Here is a 17,739-nt window from a genome sequence, read left to right on the forward strand (position 1 = left end):
TGCTGTGAGTCAGGCTTCCACTGCCATTGTCAGGGATGAAGAGGGACCTCATGCTTCAGTAAGCGCCTGGCAATATGCTCACCCCTCCTGCCACCCCACTCTCATCAACACAATTTGCCTAGAGTCTATGTTGGTCCTGGATTCCTAAATGCTGCCCTCATGGAAAGTCTGAAATTTCCAGATGACGCTTTAAATCTCACTGATATGGATCTGCACATCCCTTGATTTTGACCAGTTTTCCTATTCCTCTACAACTCTCCAGGTTCTTCTACAACTCTCCAGGTTCTTCTACTCTGCTCTATGAAACCTTATTATCCACAGGATCTGTATATCTAGGGAGGTCATACAATTTGTTGTCATAATGATAATACTCTTGAGAGTGAGTGGGAATACAATTAATAACACTGGGACAAGTGGCAAAATCGAGACTGTCCCAAGCAAACTAGAACAAATAATCACCTTACCTACAACCTCCATTTGTTTTTTGAAATTTCCTTTTACTTTATTTTGCTAAGTAGAATGTACTTATCTTCTGGGGATACTGCATTGCCTGTGGTCTTGTGGTGGTTATTTTTTTTCTGCTACAACACTCATACCACTGGGACAGGATCTGGGGTTGGTATCCTCCTTGTCCCTCAAACCATTTCTAGACCCTTGTCCCGAAAATTCTCCAACCTTGAAGCTTATGTTATCAGACTTTACTGCCTGCCACTCAGTGTTACTGTGGCCATCTACTGACTCTGCATCAGTCCTCTAACATTATTTGAATATTTTTATCACTTGACTTTCTGTCACTCTCCCAAATAGGAGTTCCGTGTTTCTTCTTGGCGATTTGATTATTCACATAAGCATCTCTTTCCAGTACTTGCTTTTTCAGTCTCAATAATTCTTCTCCTCCAAAGATTTTTGTCTTTTCTATTACCTCAGCCAATAAATCCCATGTCATATCAATTTCAATGACTGTATTATTTTCATCATTTCAATTTCAAACATGTCATCTCAGAACAAGCTTCATGTTACTTCCAATTTTATCCTTCTTGTTTGCTGATTCCAAGAATTCCAGTCCCATTTAGGCCCGCAATGCATTGTTCCTGCCATCCTTTTCATATCCTCAATTCCCTTTTGTCATTGCTTTCCGGTTATATAGCACAGATTCCATGATTCATAACAATAATTACTTTTGTTTTGCATGTCCTCCCAATTTCCTTGCTTGCTCCTATTATCTTCTATCATACTCTTCTGAAAACAGTAATTCTGGTGAAATATATTCTTTGTGGACTTCACACTTCTACTCAGTCAGCTAACGATGATGACTAGAGAAAAAACTCACAATCATGCTGACTGGTCTCAATGTATAGTCATGACCACTGATTACAAACCTCTTTAGTCTTACCTAGAAAGTTTATCACAGTTTAGTAGTCTACTATCTCTTCCATTTTCCAGGACAGCCATTCCTATTTTCTCTTTCTTCAAATCTCCAGAAAATCTCTTTCCTGCTGCTTACACTTTGGTGATGACTTTGGTTCCTGTTTCTTTGAGTAAATATAATACAAGCAGTCAAGGATGAACTTCCTTATGCTCTTACCACCACATCTTCTAACTTATTTCCTTCTCTCCTCTTACTAAGTCTGTGGACTGTGCTTCTAAGTCCAAACCCTCTACCTGTGCACCAAGAGGCCATAACTTATCTCCTAATCAAAGAAAGTTCTCCAGCAATACTGCAGTCTTTTTCCTGCATCATAGGTTTCCTTCGCTTTATTGCATCCTTCTATCAATACACAGATACTGTATATGTCTTCTTTCCAAAAAAATTCCCCAAACTTGACATCCTATTCCAGAAACCCCTCTCATTACTGAGCATTTTCTTTCAGCAAAATTTCTTTAAAAAGGAGTTATTCCTTTAAAAAGAACTATAGTGTCTACTTGTTAGTTTTACTACAGTTATCAGCAGTGCAGTGTCACTCCTCCAACATGGCTTGAAGATTTTATCACTTGGCTCTCTGTCACTCTCTCAAATACTAGTACTGTGTTTATTCTTGGTGATTCAATTATTTGTATAGGCATTTCTTTCCAGTACCTGGTTCTCATAATCTCCTTTTCCTAGTCTCATAATCTCCACATCCTCTCTTTTACTTCTTTTCTTTTCTCCAATCTTTCTCTAATCTCTTCTTCTACTCTACCAGGCCTGTTGTTGTCAGGTCACCAGTGAATCCTGGTTTCCAAATCCACAATTAATTCTTAGCATTCATCATCCTTTATCATGAGCATCATTTGACAGACAGTTGATCTTCTGAACTTCTTGAAATTCTTCTTTTCTTTTGGTTTTGAAACTACCACTCACTCTCTCTTGTTTTCCATCCTACCTCACTAGCTGATAGTTTCCTGATGCTTTGTTATGCGCTCTCTATCTCTGCCTCCTCTAAATATTAAATTATGTTTAGATTTTTTTCTTTTCTAGATATACTCACATCCTCAGTGGCCACATCCAGCCTTGTGGCCTTAAATACAAACTTTGCCTGCATAATGAGTAAGTATTTCATATTAACTACCATGCCGAGACAAATTCTCATTTGACTTATCAAACCTACTCTTGTCGTGGTTTTCTCAATCTCAATAAATGCCAACTTCATCCCTCCACCTACGTAAGCCAAAGACATTGAAGTCGTCCCTAACTCCTCTTTTTCACCCCACATTCACTCTTTTAGAAAATTTTGTCAGTGTTACCTTCAAAATAGTTTAAATTTAATCCCTTCTCATCACTTTCACTATAATCACTCCGGTCCACTCATCCTTATGTCTCACTTGGATTATTACAGTGGCCTTCTCACTAAGCTTGCCACTCCCACCCTTGAGCCCCCTGGTCTCCCCATAGCATCTAGAGCAGACTTTTAAAAAGAAGTTACCTTGTGTCATTGTGTCACTCATCTGCTCCAAACTCTTCACTGGTTTCTCATCTCAGAGTGACCAAGGTCATCAAAATGACTCACAGAATATTATATCAGTGATTGTCAACCCTTATTGTGAATCAGAATCACTTGAAGGAATGTGAGAAATTCAGCCACCTTCCATTTGCCAATTAAGATATAATTAGGACTTTAGTGGGGCCCAAGCACCAGCCTTTTCAATGGCCTCCATCCTGCCCACTTCCCACTTACCTGCCCCTCCATCCCCTAACCCCATCTCTGTGCACCCTGCTCCAGCCTCACTGATCTTCTTGACATTTCTCTCCAGCAAGCCAAGCTAGCTTGTGTCTCAGGAATTTTGTAATGAGCATTCCCTCTGCCTGGAGCACTTCCTGTTCCCTCTCTCCCAACTATATGCATGGTTCACCCCCTGTCCTCTTTCAGGTCTCCATTCAAATGTCAGTTTCTCAGAGAAGTATTTCCCAACCACCCAATATGGGATGGCAACATCCTCTTCATGCTCTGCTTTTTTTTTTCATTCTTACCTTTCCAATTTTTCTTTAGAGCCCACATTTATGCTTGTCTGTTATCTCCTCTTCACTACAATATAATCTCCATTTAGGCAGGAACTTTACCTGTTCTATTATACCCTCCAATGCCTAGAACAGAGCCTTGGAAACAATAGGTATTCACTGAATATGTGTTGAATGAATATGTAAAATAGCAGGTTCAAGTCCACTTAGTTTTTCAGCCAGAGCTGAATAAAACTGGGGTAGGCTTACTCACTAGTTCATAGGGTCTGGAATTTGTCTTCCTGCCGCAGTCTTCTAAAACCCATGACATTGGCTCATATTGATATGACCAATTTTTTGTCTTGGCTTCCATTTTAATACATCACTTTTCCAGCTAGGATTAGAGCTAGGCCCTGAAGTCCAGTGGCTTGGCTGCAGCCCTGATGCCCACTTTGGAGCTTGTGAGTTCCCCCCAGTAATAGCACCCTTTTTCCCATATTGCTCTCAGACTTCTACAGACAGACAGCCTTATACATTAATGCTATCTTTATGACTGAATACTGCTGGTGCTGGCACCACTGCTGACTTCCCTGTTACTATGTTATCCATTTGAGCGTACATATCCCCTAGGAATTTCATAGTCTGAAGTATTATTCACTTACAAATTCTATCCTACCAATCCTGGTTTTATTCACTGCTCTAGTGGTCTTCTATGCTGAGATTCTAGAACGATTTGTTTTTTTTTCCCCAGGAGTTATAATAGATTAAAGGAAAGTGAATATCGCCCTCATAATAATCAGAGACTTCCCTATTTTAGTACTCCATATGATCCTTAATCTCTGGTCAGATCCTTACCTGCCACCTGGAAGTTTCTACATCTACTCTCAGAAGCTATATCTGTTTATGTCCTAGGCCCTTCTAAAATAATCTAATAGACTAAATTCCACTAATGTGCTAATGCCAATAACTGCTCAAAGTCACAGTCTTTTAAGATGTATTTGGGTTTTAAGAGAAATGAACTTCTCATGATGTAATTTCAGAATGTTGCTGAGTCACCATCATGGCCTCCTAACTGGCTTCCAGCTTCCATATTGCCATCTTCCATTTGTCTCAGTACAATAGTCATACGATTTGCCAAAATATGTTATCATGTTGCTCTTCAGTTCAAAACCATCCTGAGGTTTCATATCCCACATAGAGAAAAAGTCACCTTAGAATGTTCTAGACAGTCCTGCATTAGCACAACTCAACTTTAACATGCATATGAACCAGCTATGGATATTGTTAAAATGAGATTCACATGTAGAAAGGCTGGGATGGGGCATGAGAGTCTATATTTTTAGGAAGCTCTCACGTGATTCAGACACTGCTAGTCCACAGGACTACACTTTGCATTGCTAGACCCCACATGATTCATCTTCTCTCTACCTTCAGACCTTTTACTTCTTGACCTTGTTGCACTTCTGGTATTATTCCTTATTTCTGAAGCCATACTGGCCTCTTTCATATTCTTGGAACATGTAGGCATGCTTCTACCTCAGGGCCTTTGTACTGGCTGATCCTCTTTCTAAGAACACTTTACTCAGACATACACACACTCTCCCCTCTCCAACCTGCTTAAAGTTTTTATTCAGATGTTACTTTCTTAGTGAAGACTTCCCTGGCTACCTGATTTAATAAAGCAGATTACCTTGCTTCTCAGTATTTCCCATCCTCTTCTCCTACTTTATTTTTTGTCCTTAACAATTCTCACTACTGAACATACTTGTTTATTGTTTATACCTACTATAATGCAAACTCCATGAAGGCATTTGTTTTCATTTCTGTCCATCCCAGTGACTAATGTACTGCTTGACACGAAGAAGGTGCTCAATACATAATTGTTGAATGAATGCATAAAACATGTAGTTGCATGTTAAAAATCATATTTTTTCTACTTATGCAAAAGGTCTTGGTTGAAACAAGGCAGAAAAAAAATCTGTTCTAGTTTACTTAGGGTAGTTTGATACTAAGGATAGCAAATCAGAACTCATCTACTTGATGCTCATTTACACAGATTTCTTTGGTACAAGCTGAATCAAGATAGTGGATGAGATCAGTATCTACCTTTCAGTAAGAGAAACTTAATGAGACTAGTAGCACAATTAAGAATAAACAAAGACGGAGACATTAATGGAATCTATTTAAAGTTATAGATTGTGAGGATGGTTTTTCTCAGTGATTCAGTCTTTCCTGGAAGGCAGTTACCATATATATATCCATATATATATATATTGTGTGTGTGTGTATACATATCCATATATAGTGTGTATATATATCCATATAGTGTGTGTATATATAATATACATTATATAATATATACATATATACACACACACATATATGGATTTATGGATTCTTGCTCAAGATATTATAGAAGAAGTGTGGCCTTTTGTGAAATGTTGACCTAAAAGACCTCTGATGTCTTATCTGCCTGTATAAGTTAGAAATCAATGACAGAGAATAAAAAGCTGCTGTGTGAAATGTTCAAGACTCGTTTCTTGAAGAAGAATACACAACTGCATTTCATGTGTCATAGTTCTCAATTTCATGAAACTCCAATGAACTTTATCAGGTGAAAAGGTTATTATTTGTTTGTTGGTTGTTTTGTTTTTTAATAGAAACTGGCCAAGACCTTGTAAACTTGAACCAAAATACGTACTATTATTAGCTGTTCTCTGCCTAATCAATTGTCAGCTGTTTCTAATTTGGGTTGAAAGAAATACATAGTACAAACAAATTTCACTTAGATATTTTCTATTATAAATTCATTCAGAAGGGCATTTTCACTAGCCCTCTAGTAAATCAGAAAACTGAATAAATATGATATAATAAATACTTGAGGACTTGATTTGCAGTTTCAAACTCATTAGCCCTCCTTATCAGCAGACGAAGAATAGAAATTATTCTCTACCTCTTTTATTGAATCTTTATTTTATTATATCACAACTTTACATGAAGGTTAGGAAATATTAAACAATAAAGCTTTATGATTACAAATCCCTCACATATACATTATCTCAGGTAATCTTCAGGGCCATCTTATGAGAAAGATTTATGGCTCTACTCATACTACTTATTGATGCTTTATATTTATTATCTTATTTAACCTTGACAAAAACTGTGTGAGGTAGAATTCTTATCTTCATGATGCAACTCCCAAGGCCCTGAGATTTTAAGTAACTAGTTATGTTTATCCATTTTATTTTAAAAATGAGCTGGATTCAAACCCAGGTTGATGTGTCTATCAATACCATGCTGGTGGGAGAAAATAAAATTAAATTTCTGTGGAATAATACTGTATAGAATGAGGTTATAAAGGCACAGGGAGCTTTGGCTCCTAAAATGGAATAGAAATATGAACTATAAATTTCTATTCATATTAATCATCAAAAAAATTCATTTTTAACAGACATTATAAAGGAATGTAACTTATCTTCAAAGCCATTTAGTATACTTATTCTGAACACAAATTCATTAACATGCTATGAGTACCTGGTAAGCCTTAAAATGTCTACCCTCCTTCTCCCTTCCCCAAAAATACATGTTCATTTGCCCACTTGGATCCATCCCTCAACCCCACACCCCATTAACTGGGAGAACCATGCTGAAACTCCAGGAGCCAATGGTTCTCTTGAGAAAGCCAAGAAATATTTTAGAATCAATAACTGAGTTCCAGAAAATGGGGTATAATCAGGGCAAAGAGGATAGAGGCCATTGCTAACATCTCCAGGATATTCACTTCCTTAAAGACATCATTAATACTTGGAGAAAGGTTTATGTTAGCATTATCAGCTCTCAGAAGAATGGTATCAATATGGTGACTGCAAGAATTACTAGGCTGACTCTAGGGACCATAGTAGTAGCAGTGGCAGATAAAGGGTGCTAGATGAAAAAGCAGAGACTAATGCTGAAACCTGTCACAGAATAATTTTTATAGTCATCAAAATATCCTCTAACATGATATTATTGAGTTTGCCTTTAGAACAGGAAACACAGACTTGGAGTCCAAATTATTCTGCAGTGGGAGGTCAGAGAGAAAAAGTGTATACTACTATTGCTGCTATTACTGACATTCATTCCTGCATTCTGTAATTATTTATTAAATGTCAACAACAATTTTCACTAGGTTAGTCACTAGAGATGATTTTAAGAAAAAACAGTCAGATATCTCATTGAGGTTGATAGGGTTTGAACTGCTTCTGTATATATGTTTATAAACTACAGCTCAGAGTAAAAATAGCTTTAAGATTTTCACATAAAAAAGTCTTTCTATGCCTTTTTAATACAGATAGTTATAGAAAAAGCAAGATGTAAATAAAGATTTTCACATTTGGAAATAGAAACAGACATCTGTAGGAACCTTATTTGTTGACAAGATTAACTTTTACTTCCAGATAACTTCACATAAGCACAACTAAAGATAACGGTTTAATCTAAAAACAAGTGCAGTGTAGAAAATACCCTGAGTCATTTAAAAGAATCAGATAACTTGAATGATATTTGGAATTGGATTTCTAAAAATCTTTTTAGACTTCATGTTTGTTAAGTCCTTAACCCTTTTCTGAACAAAATACCAGTGTGTATATTTGATTTTGGAATTCAAATGGAAACTGATCTGTTAGACACATTACAGAGGACTTTGAATTTCCTTTCTGGTGTCATCAGCCATTTAAAAAATCTTCTTTAAATCAATATAAGATGTAATTTAACAGGAAATTCTCTGTCAGCATTAAAGATTAAAAAAAAAAAAATCTCAACTTCGTAATTCCAGCATGGGAAACAAAATGGTAAGGACTATTAATGGACAACCATGGACATTACCTTTTGAATGCCTGCTTGGGACTCCAGAACATTGTTCTCCGATCCGTTGCTTCGGTTGATCATCCGCCACATTTGGGAATACATGCTATCCCTCTCAAAAGGATTCAGTCCTTTCATGCGGACATGCTCATATACTGCAGAGTCTAGGACTGTGCCATAAGGGATTTCTGTTTGCTTGGAAAGGTCCTGGAGAGACCTTGATTATTGGGAGAGAAGAGAGACACAAGAGACAGTACTGAATATTTTCAAGTGGGAATAAAGTTAAAAGAAAAAAAAAGGCAATATGTGTGCAAACATACATCAAATTGCTTTTCTTGTTTTGTTGTTTCCTAATATTAGGATACAATGTGTAAGAAAGAAATTCCATCAAAGACAAGTTAAATCAGACTGCTAGTCTTAGTCATATGCTAATTTAGTAATTTTAAAAAAATTTCAATATGTTATAAGTATTAGTTCTACATTTCTTTAGGTAGCAAGGCTTATTTTTTAAATTATAGAATTTACATAAACAACATGCTTTGAGGTCAAATGTAGTCTTAAAAATTAGTAGTTATGATAGTCGTTATTTATTGAATACATACATATCAGACAATTGATATATATTATCCTCACAGAAATGCCTCACATAAATAATTATTTGACCTACTTTATGGATGAGGAGACTTAGGTTGAGAGAGTAAGTGACTTGATCAGTGTGGCATAGTCAGTGAATGCAAGAGCTAGAATTCAAATGTGGGTCTGTCCAGCCCCAAAGATCACAGTATTTCCAATGCAAGATGCTGGTTCTTATTTCTATATTTCTTTTGCTATATTTGCTTTAGCATTGTGTGTGTGTATGTGTGTGTGTGTGTGTGTGCGCGCGCGTGTGTAGTGTGGAGGTGCGGGGAGTGCTTTCTATTTGGATGAGAATACATTTCATGTTTCTGGAAAGCTGAAAACATATTCAGAATAATGCTTCAAGATTTTTAAGTCAATCTTTTGAGTTACAGATAGCATCTACTTGTCCCAGGTTATCTGTCTCTAAATCGGTGGTCGATTTCCCTCCATTTGAGTTGGAGTCCCTCTATATTTTCCAGCTTAAAGAACCAGTTATCATTCCACTGGAACTCATTGAATTTGTGTAGGTGCCCAACTCTAATGACTGACATTTAAGAACAAATACTGTGCCTTTGGCATACTGTTAAAATCAGTTGCTGGTACAGTTACAACTCACTAACTTTTGGGAATGGGAACATGCTTTGAAACACTATACCATACTTCAAACAAGAAAGAATGCACACAGAACTATAACCATGAGCCATGAATCTCATGTAATGTATACCTCTGAACTTTTGGTGTGTTTCTAGATAGAGTTTGCTAATGATTTCCTGAGGATCTTTGCAACCAACACTAGCATTGGGCAAAGGCACTGGGAATACTCTTGCAGTTCACCAATCTCCATCATGTACAAAATTGTGTTGGAAACAATACATTATGGGCCATGTTTGTTAGAGGAATATTTGTGCCAATTTCTAATAGTAACTTTCAGCAAAATTTAATCTGCATTTTATTGAGTTTTGTTTTGTTGATGTATATTATTTACTCCATGGAAACTACTATGATAATTCCTCTTTGCTCTACACATCTGATGCATAAAATAATGCATTTAAATCATCCTATTTGAAGAGAAAGTGTAATTCTGGAATTTTCTGGAATATTCTAAACGATTAAATGAATTCTGCCATTTGTAAAAGATAAACTAAAGTGATAATGTAAATGAATAATTGAGGGTGAAAGCAAGAATAAAATGAGCCATATATAGTTAGGATGCAACTAAATAACAAAATGAGTGGACATTTACTTGCAGGACATACTATAATTATCTTGGTATATTATAACAATAAAAATTTTGTTTCGAGAGAGCAATTTACTGCTGTTTTCAGTAGTATCAGTAAAACTGTATTATAAACATGAACATTTTAAACATATATCCCTGTTTAGTGGAGGATACCCAAAAGTGGTAACACAGGAAGAAGAAACGGAACATATCTACACAAGTTATAACAATACTCATTTGTTCAGTTTCTATAAATACAAAGTTGAAGACCAGATGGTTGTACAGAGTACCATCTAGAACCTACAAGTCTATGGATGGAGAGAGCACATATTGCAGGTCACCAGACACCCTACCAGTACAAGGTTGGGCCCTTGGCTGTCTGGCAGTACTAGCAATCAAACTTAACTATAACCAGCAGAAGGTTTTAATTTAATGGAGGTGAGATCACAGTTTAGCACGATTTTTTTTCCAGTGCCTTCATTTAAATATATAAATGGTTTGCCCAAATAGTCACCCTGGCTAAATGCTGCTAAATAAATTAGTGCTCCTTCTTATCCTTCCATGAAAAGAAAACTGAAACCAAATATTAATATCTTTAATATGATCAGGTTTTTGTGACATAGCTTCGCCTTAAATATTAGCTTTACAGCCTGAAAAATCTAAGTTTTAATACAGTTTAGCTGGCGAAGTTGTTTTGTACACAATACATTTTTAGAGGAGTATCTTAATATATTGCCTATGTGAAGCTCCTGGTGTTACAAAAAAGGCAGTTTATATTCAACATACTTCACATTCAGAATAGCAGAGCATTTCGTAATTTAGAACAAAGGCATGTTCTCTCTAGTAGTTTGTGATATCAAGTGCAACTTATAAATTTGCCTTGAGACATATTTGCAATAAAACTTACAAGTTTTCTGATTCAGCATGTTCCATCATAGTACACTACGATAGCACCAAAGATGACAAAAATAAAATGACTGAAGCAAAATGAAGTGAACACAAATAGCTTATTACAGAATGAAAAGGCCATTTCAGGAGCCCAACATAGAAAGGAAGTAACTATTACAAGTGGTCACTTTGTTTTTTTCATACTAAGAAGAGTTTCGAACAAGATTAGCAGAAATGCTGTAGCCTATATTATGAGCCTCTAAAGGAAATATAGTAGGTTATTCAACAAATAGTAATCTTCAAAAACTTGTATCTGAAGGTCAAAATCTGAGTGCATAATATTTAGACATGCCCAATCATTGTTTTAAAATGTAAAACAATCATAGAATCATTAATAGGCACCTAATATATACATTAATTTACCATGGCAAATACTGACATTTCTTTTTTAACAATAGACATTTTCTCAGATGATAGAAGGAATGGGAAAATCAGCTGGGTGCAGTGGCTTTCACTTGTAATCCCAGCACTTTGGGAGGCCAACGCGGGTGGATCACCTGAGGTCAGGAACTTGAGACCAGCCTGTCAACATGGTGAAACCCTGTCTCTATTTAAAAAAAAAAAAAAAAAAAAAAAAAAAAGCTGTATATGGTGGCAGGCACCTGTAATCTCAGCTACTTGAGCGGCTGAGGCAGGAGAATTGCTTGAACCTGAGAGACGGAAGTTACAGTGAGCTGAGATTGCACCATTGCACTCCAGCCTGGGTGACAAGAGCAAAACTCCACTTCAAAACAAAAAAAAAGGAATGAAAAAATCTAGAGTACTCCAGATACTCCAGAGAAGCGTTATCTGTGAACATAGTATTAGTATGTATAACTCATACTGCGTTTCTCTACCTAACCACATATACTCATGTAAAAGTCAGTGAATGCTCACTATGAGAACCCATTAAACCTGAGCTCTCTTCTCTCAAACCCACACTCTCACTCATGCACACGGTAAAAAATGGGTGTCTATAGCTCTAAGTGGTGGATGATAAAAGAAATGTTTCGCTGCTCTAATCAGCCTTATCTTCTTGACACCTGACTGAGATTATTCTTTTATTCCTGCTACTGTTCTCCGATCAGACTAGCATCAAACTATGGGTACTGAACAATACTGAGAGCTTACAGGTAAGTTATATTTAGTTATCTGTATGAACAGTACATACACTGAGGAACTGTGTAATTTAGGGCAATTCTGTGAAAATAAATTTTTAAAATTTGAGTGGCTTTAGGTTTCTGTAAAATTCTTTCCAAACACTGAAACCCTTTTCAAGCATTTAAAATTAATTTGGGGCCAGGCACAGTGGCTCACGCCTGTAATCCCAGCACTTTGGGATGCTGAGGAAGGCAGATTACTTGAGATCGGGAGATTGAGACCAGCCTGGCCAACATGGTGAAACCCTGTCTCTACTAAAAATACAAAACTTAGCTGGGCCTGGTGGTGCACACTTGTAATCCCAGCTACTCACGAGGCTGAGGCAGGGGAATCACTTGAATCCAAGAGGCAGAAGTTGCAGTGAGCCAAGACTGTGCCACTGCACTCCAGTTTGGGCAACAGACCGAGACTCCCTCTCAAAGTAAAAAATAAAAACAATAAAATTGAATTAATTATTTAATATTTGATAGCCTATTAGTAGATATATTTGATAGCAATAGCTTTACCACTGAGTAGGTTAGATTTTAAAGTCAAGCATATCTGTCAAATCATTACTTGATCAGGTTTCTACTGTTTTTATATAAAGATTTTTATGTTGATGATTCCTCCTTCCACAATGTCCTATTGAATGATTTCTACTGGTATTTTTTTGTGGAATTTATCCCCACCCCCCAGCAGAGTCAGGTGATTCTTTATAAATCAGTCAGGTGATTCTTTATAAAATTTATAAAAATTTATAAAAATTCTGTTGAAGAAGAATTCATGCATTGAAATGGAATAAATAATGCATGATTTTCCTTCCAAGTATGAGATTGTGTGACTCTATGATACTAAATGGTCATTAATTTCTTCATAGTAAACTCTTTGGGACATTTATACAACTTTATAGTAATGAAATAAGGTAATATTAAATACGTTGCTAAAAACACATCTCTAAAACTGTCAACTAATTTTTTTTTAATCTAATGCCTAATCCATCTGTGGTAAACTTTCACTCATATTTTTTTCCTATTTTACTTTAACAAGAGAGTAGATGTTACTATCCACATAAAACTTAAATAACTCTCATAAACCTCTCTGCCCCTTCTCCATTTTCTTTGTCTTCTCAGATTAAAAACTACATTCAGCCTGGTTGTGTGGAATGCTCACCAACAACTGACAAGAGTGACCTGCCAGCCTGGCTTTGGGGAATTGTAAGTCTAATCCCATTTTCCATGGGATGGAACAAGTCAACTTAAGTTATCACATCAGAGGAGATTTCCCTTCACAGGGAAAAAAAAACGGAATGTGGCCGATAGGATAGGCACCAGATGCTTCAGGCAAAAGGGCTAACAGTGGAAAAGAGACAAATAGGGGTATATGACAAGCATCCTCCAACTCAGTTTAGGTTCCCCCTGATTCTCTTCCCAGTTTTCTCCTTTGGATGCTGATTTCAGGAACTGTCAAAGGACAGATACTATTACAGCCCTGAGAGCTCATTAGCAACCATGTAAAGAGCCTGCCTGTCCATTGGTTGTAGCAGCTGAGAGCTGTCCTCTGAAGTGCAGTGACAAGTTTTCCAGCACAAAAAGTGATCCAAAATGTAGCACTTAAAGGAACAACTAATATGCCGGGAGGGTGAGAATTAGTGTTGTTCAGACCCAAGAAGCAAGTCAAAGTGTTAGAAAATGGATTGGGGTGCTTGGTAAGGCAGGGCACCCCTAAGAGGTACTGCCAACAGCCCAGCACTGAACAAACTCTTCATTTCTAAAAGCATGAATTGTGAAAACATAAATATTTGTGTTTCAATCTTTAAGAAAATTATTTAAACTTCTCCAAAATGCAATTTCTTTCTCTATTAAGCAGGAGAACTAATACTTTCATATTAAGGTATCTAGAGGTTTGAATTAGATACTGTTTATAAGATACTTTCTTAGTAATTAGCTCTCTATGAGCACTCAATTACCAGTAGTTACAATTATTGATGTTATTATGATGATTACTATTACTTTGTTCTCCATTACAGTTTCTGGAATTGCTATATCCTTATTTCCTATCAATTGGATTCATTCTCAGCTAATTCCCTTCCTTACCTGTGGCTCTTTAACTTCCCCACCTCGTGTACTGTCATCAAGTTCTGTACATTTTACCTCCTAAATTTTGTAATTCTGTCACCATCTTTGCCTTTCCATGTCTAATAGCCTTGTCATTTCTACCTAGACTATTATTTTTAAGCCTTTTCCCTATCTCTGTTCTCACTCACCACTAATCCATTCTGTGGCACAGCTAAACTGTTCTTTCTGATATGCAGATCTGATCATACTGCTGCCTTGTTTAAGTATTGCCTGTGTACTTCACTGCCCTTTGAAAACAGTTTAAAGTCCTTAGCCTTCAAGTTCCTTCAAAAATTTGGCTTAAGTCTTTTCTATTTCTATTCTCAGAAACAACCTTTTGACTTATTCAATTTCACAGTATAAGCCAAACACCATTTCTTCATTCCTGGCTGTACCACAGGTGCATGTCTTGGTAGATGTCTTCTTGGCATAAGATGCTTCTTTGTCTACCTGGAGAATTCCTTCCTTTCAACATGAAACTTCACTCTCTTCAGTGCTCTTCTAACACTTGGAATATGTTCACATCTCAGCATTGTGTTTAGGAATTGTATTTGTTTATTTACCTCATTAGAATATAGATTGCTGGTTCCCCTGATTTTTAAAAAACTTCATCTTTGAAATCCAGACCTAATCCAGGGTCTGGAAAACAGTCAGCAATCAATGAAGCTTACTTGTTTATTTATTTATTTATTTATTTATTTTTTTGGAGGCGGAGTCTCGCTCTGTCGCCCAGGCTGGAGTGCAGTGGCCGGATCTCAGCTCACTGCAAGCTCCACCTCCCGGGTTCACGCCATTCTCCCGCCTCACCTGCCTAGTAGCTGGGACTACAGGCACCCGCCACCTCGCCCGGCTAGTTTTTTGTATTTTTTAGTAGAGACAGGGTTTCACCGTATTAGCCAGGATGGTCTCGATCTCCTGACCTCGTGATCCCCCCGTCTCGGCCTCCCAAAGTGCTGGGATTACAGGCTTGAGCCACCGCGCCTGGCTGAAGCTTACTTGTTTTATGGTGGTCTTCTTTACTAGAAAGATACTCATTTTGGGAAGTAAGCATTCCCCTGAAACTAGCATGGCATAATAACAGCATTTTAACTATATATTATTAGCCATTCTACAGCTGACTAATCATGGCCAGAAGTATTTCTAATTAAAAAATCAAAAACGAGGCCGGGCGCGGTGGCTCATGCCTGTAATCCCAGCCCTTTGGGAGGCCGAGGCGGGCAGATCACGAGGTCAGGATACAGAGAGTATCCTGGCCAACATGGTGAAACCCTGTCTCTACTAAAATACAAAACCTTAGCTGGGTGTGGTGGCGGGCACCTGTAGTCCCAACTACTCGGGAAGCTGAGGCAGGAGAATCGCTTGAGCCCAGAGGCGGAGGTTGCAGTGAGCCAAGATCGCACCACTGCACTCCAGCCTGGTGACAGAGCAAGACTCCATCAAAAAAATAAACAAATAAATAAAAAATCTAAAACATTTTAAAAGAAATATTTGGCAATTTCCTCCGTGACAATCAGCTGGGAAAGTTTTATCAAACCTCCAGTGAATTGCCTGTCATAACATTTTGCCACAAATGTAAAATAAATAAATTCAGAGGCAAGGCAAATAAAAAGAAAACCCAAACAATTAGGACCAAAAAATGTATTTTGAAAAGCTGAGGGTATTGTCCGTGATTCTGGTAGACATAGGACCTGGTACAAAGTAGAATGTTTGTTCCTGAAAAAGTTACTTATCTGAGCAGTGCAGACAGAGAAGATAAGGAGTACCTGAACTGAGTGATTTGTTCACTGAAATATTGGAAGCAAACTGAAATGGTGAAGAAAATTGCTTAATTGAAATGCTTATAAATATCTAAAAGAATTCATGATTTTAGTAGCTAAAGAAGAGACAAGCCGCAGAACAAGTCGAGGACAGTCACCTTTGGCAATGTTGAGGATTACTACAGAAAATTAAATTTTAGGATTGTTTTTCCTGGTTGAATATTTAGATAAAGAGGAAGAAGGAGAGTATGTATGCTCTATGTATGGACAAATGGAAAAAGCCTTCCACCTTCCTATTTGTGGCATAGTCAATGGCCACTTGTTCTTTGAGAAGCCACATTCCTATCTTAGTAGCTCCTTTTCCTTAGTGAAGTTTTCTTAATTACCTCAGACACCAGTTTGTAAAGTCTGATGAAATACAAAGATATCAAGAGTATATGGTGGGATAAAAAGGACTCCTGATATTTTCAAGGTAGCTTGGTCCATAATTTAGAGCTCCGTAAAAGCTATTTTTAGTGCCTGAAGGGGTGTCCTTATTTAATGAAAGTAGGCTCAGTAAAGAGTTTTTAGCCTAATAGCACTAAGTTTCTTATTTTAAAAAAGATTAATGTCAAAGTCATGTTAATGGAAGACATAGGGTTCTCTCGTAGAAGATTAGATTGTATAGCCTAAGGAACCCAGAGACAGCAATCTCTAATGAAGGAATGTACCAGCACCAAAGTGCTTGTGTCTTCCTTCCTATTATGATGCCAGAGTCTTTTCTTCCTCAACAGAGCAGAAGCCTTTGAAAGAACAAGCTGAGGTCTGAGGCCACCACAGTAGAATGATACCATGTACGGCAGAGGGTTAGAACTCCATTTCGGGAAACTGAGAGAATTTCTCAAATGAAGCCTTCTAGATGGAGAGGGTGCCATAAGAGGAACAAAAGAGGGTTAGAGATTTACAGAGGGTCAGAAGATGAGCACCTCCATGTGGAATGCTTGAATAAGGTCTAAATGATGCAGCCTTTTCTAGTCCCTCCATTCTGTCCCTTTCCCCACTCCAGTCCTGAGTCTTTCCTCTTCCCCCTAACCCTCCTCATGTGGCACAACAGAATACATTAGATAAAAGACAGCTTCAGGTCCGTGTGCTCTGAACTCCTTAGAATGTCTATTTCATTTTTACTTTTTAGAACTGTTTAAATAGTCACCAGAATGTAAAATGTGTTTGGTCTAGGAAAGGTGTGCAGCAAGACTCATGAGAAGGGCACCTCTACCTGTTAGAACAATGGTCCTCCTGTGGTCGATTAGATTACAAAGTGCGGGGATTAGAGCCCAGCAGATGACACTGAAGTCTATCCTGACAGACTTGGGAATACTTTCTGCACTCTCTTCCGACAAAAGTAGTCTGGGGCAGCCCCACCCACAAAGTGGTAAAGATAGGATGGTCACAGGTAAAATTATAAGTTTATGTAAAGTAGATGCCCTTGGGAAGGGTGGATGTCATGGACTACTTAGGGGAACATCGCCTTGCATTAAAAAGATCTGCACTTTCCATACAAAGTTAGGAGTTAATTCAGATTTGTGGACATGGCAGGCCATTTTAGAGAATCTAAGGAAAGATGGAAATGCTGCATGTCTTACTGCTGTTGGCTATAACCAATAAAAATGATTGTTAAACTGTCTCCGAAATGATGGTGTCATACAAATGCAAGAGAATAGTCATCTG

At 37.4% G+C, this 17,739-nt stretch overlaps 1 protein-coding gene across 2 annotated transcripts in view; it reads right to left on the bottom strand.

Annotated features, from left to right (window-relative positions):
* Window positions 1–17,739, bottom strand: part of GRID2 (glutamate ionotropic receptor delta type subunit 2) — a 1,538,331-nt gene that overhangs the window by 250,261 nt on the left and 1,270,331 nt on the right. For both annotated transcript variants that reach the window (XM_025385476.1, XM_025385475.1), the window contains one exon: window positions 8,279–8,474. In XM_025385476.1, the coding sequence (XP_025241261.1) occupies window positions 8,279–8,474 (196 nt within the window). The remainder of the gene's footprint in view (window positions 1–8,278; window positions 8,475–17,739) is intronic.

This window comes from Theropithecus gelada, chromosome 5 (assembly GCF_003255815.1).
Source record: "Theropithecus gelada isolate Dixy chromosome 5, Tgel_1.0, whole genome shotgun sequence".
Classification (NCBI taxonomy): Eukaryota; Metazoa; Chordata; class Mammalia; order Primates; family Cercopithecidae; genus Theropithecus; species Theropithecus gelada.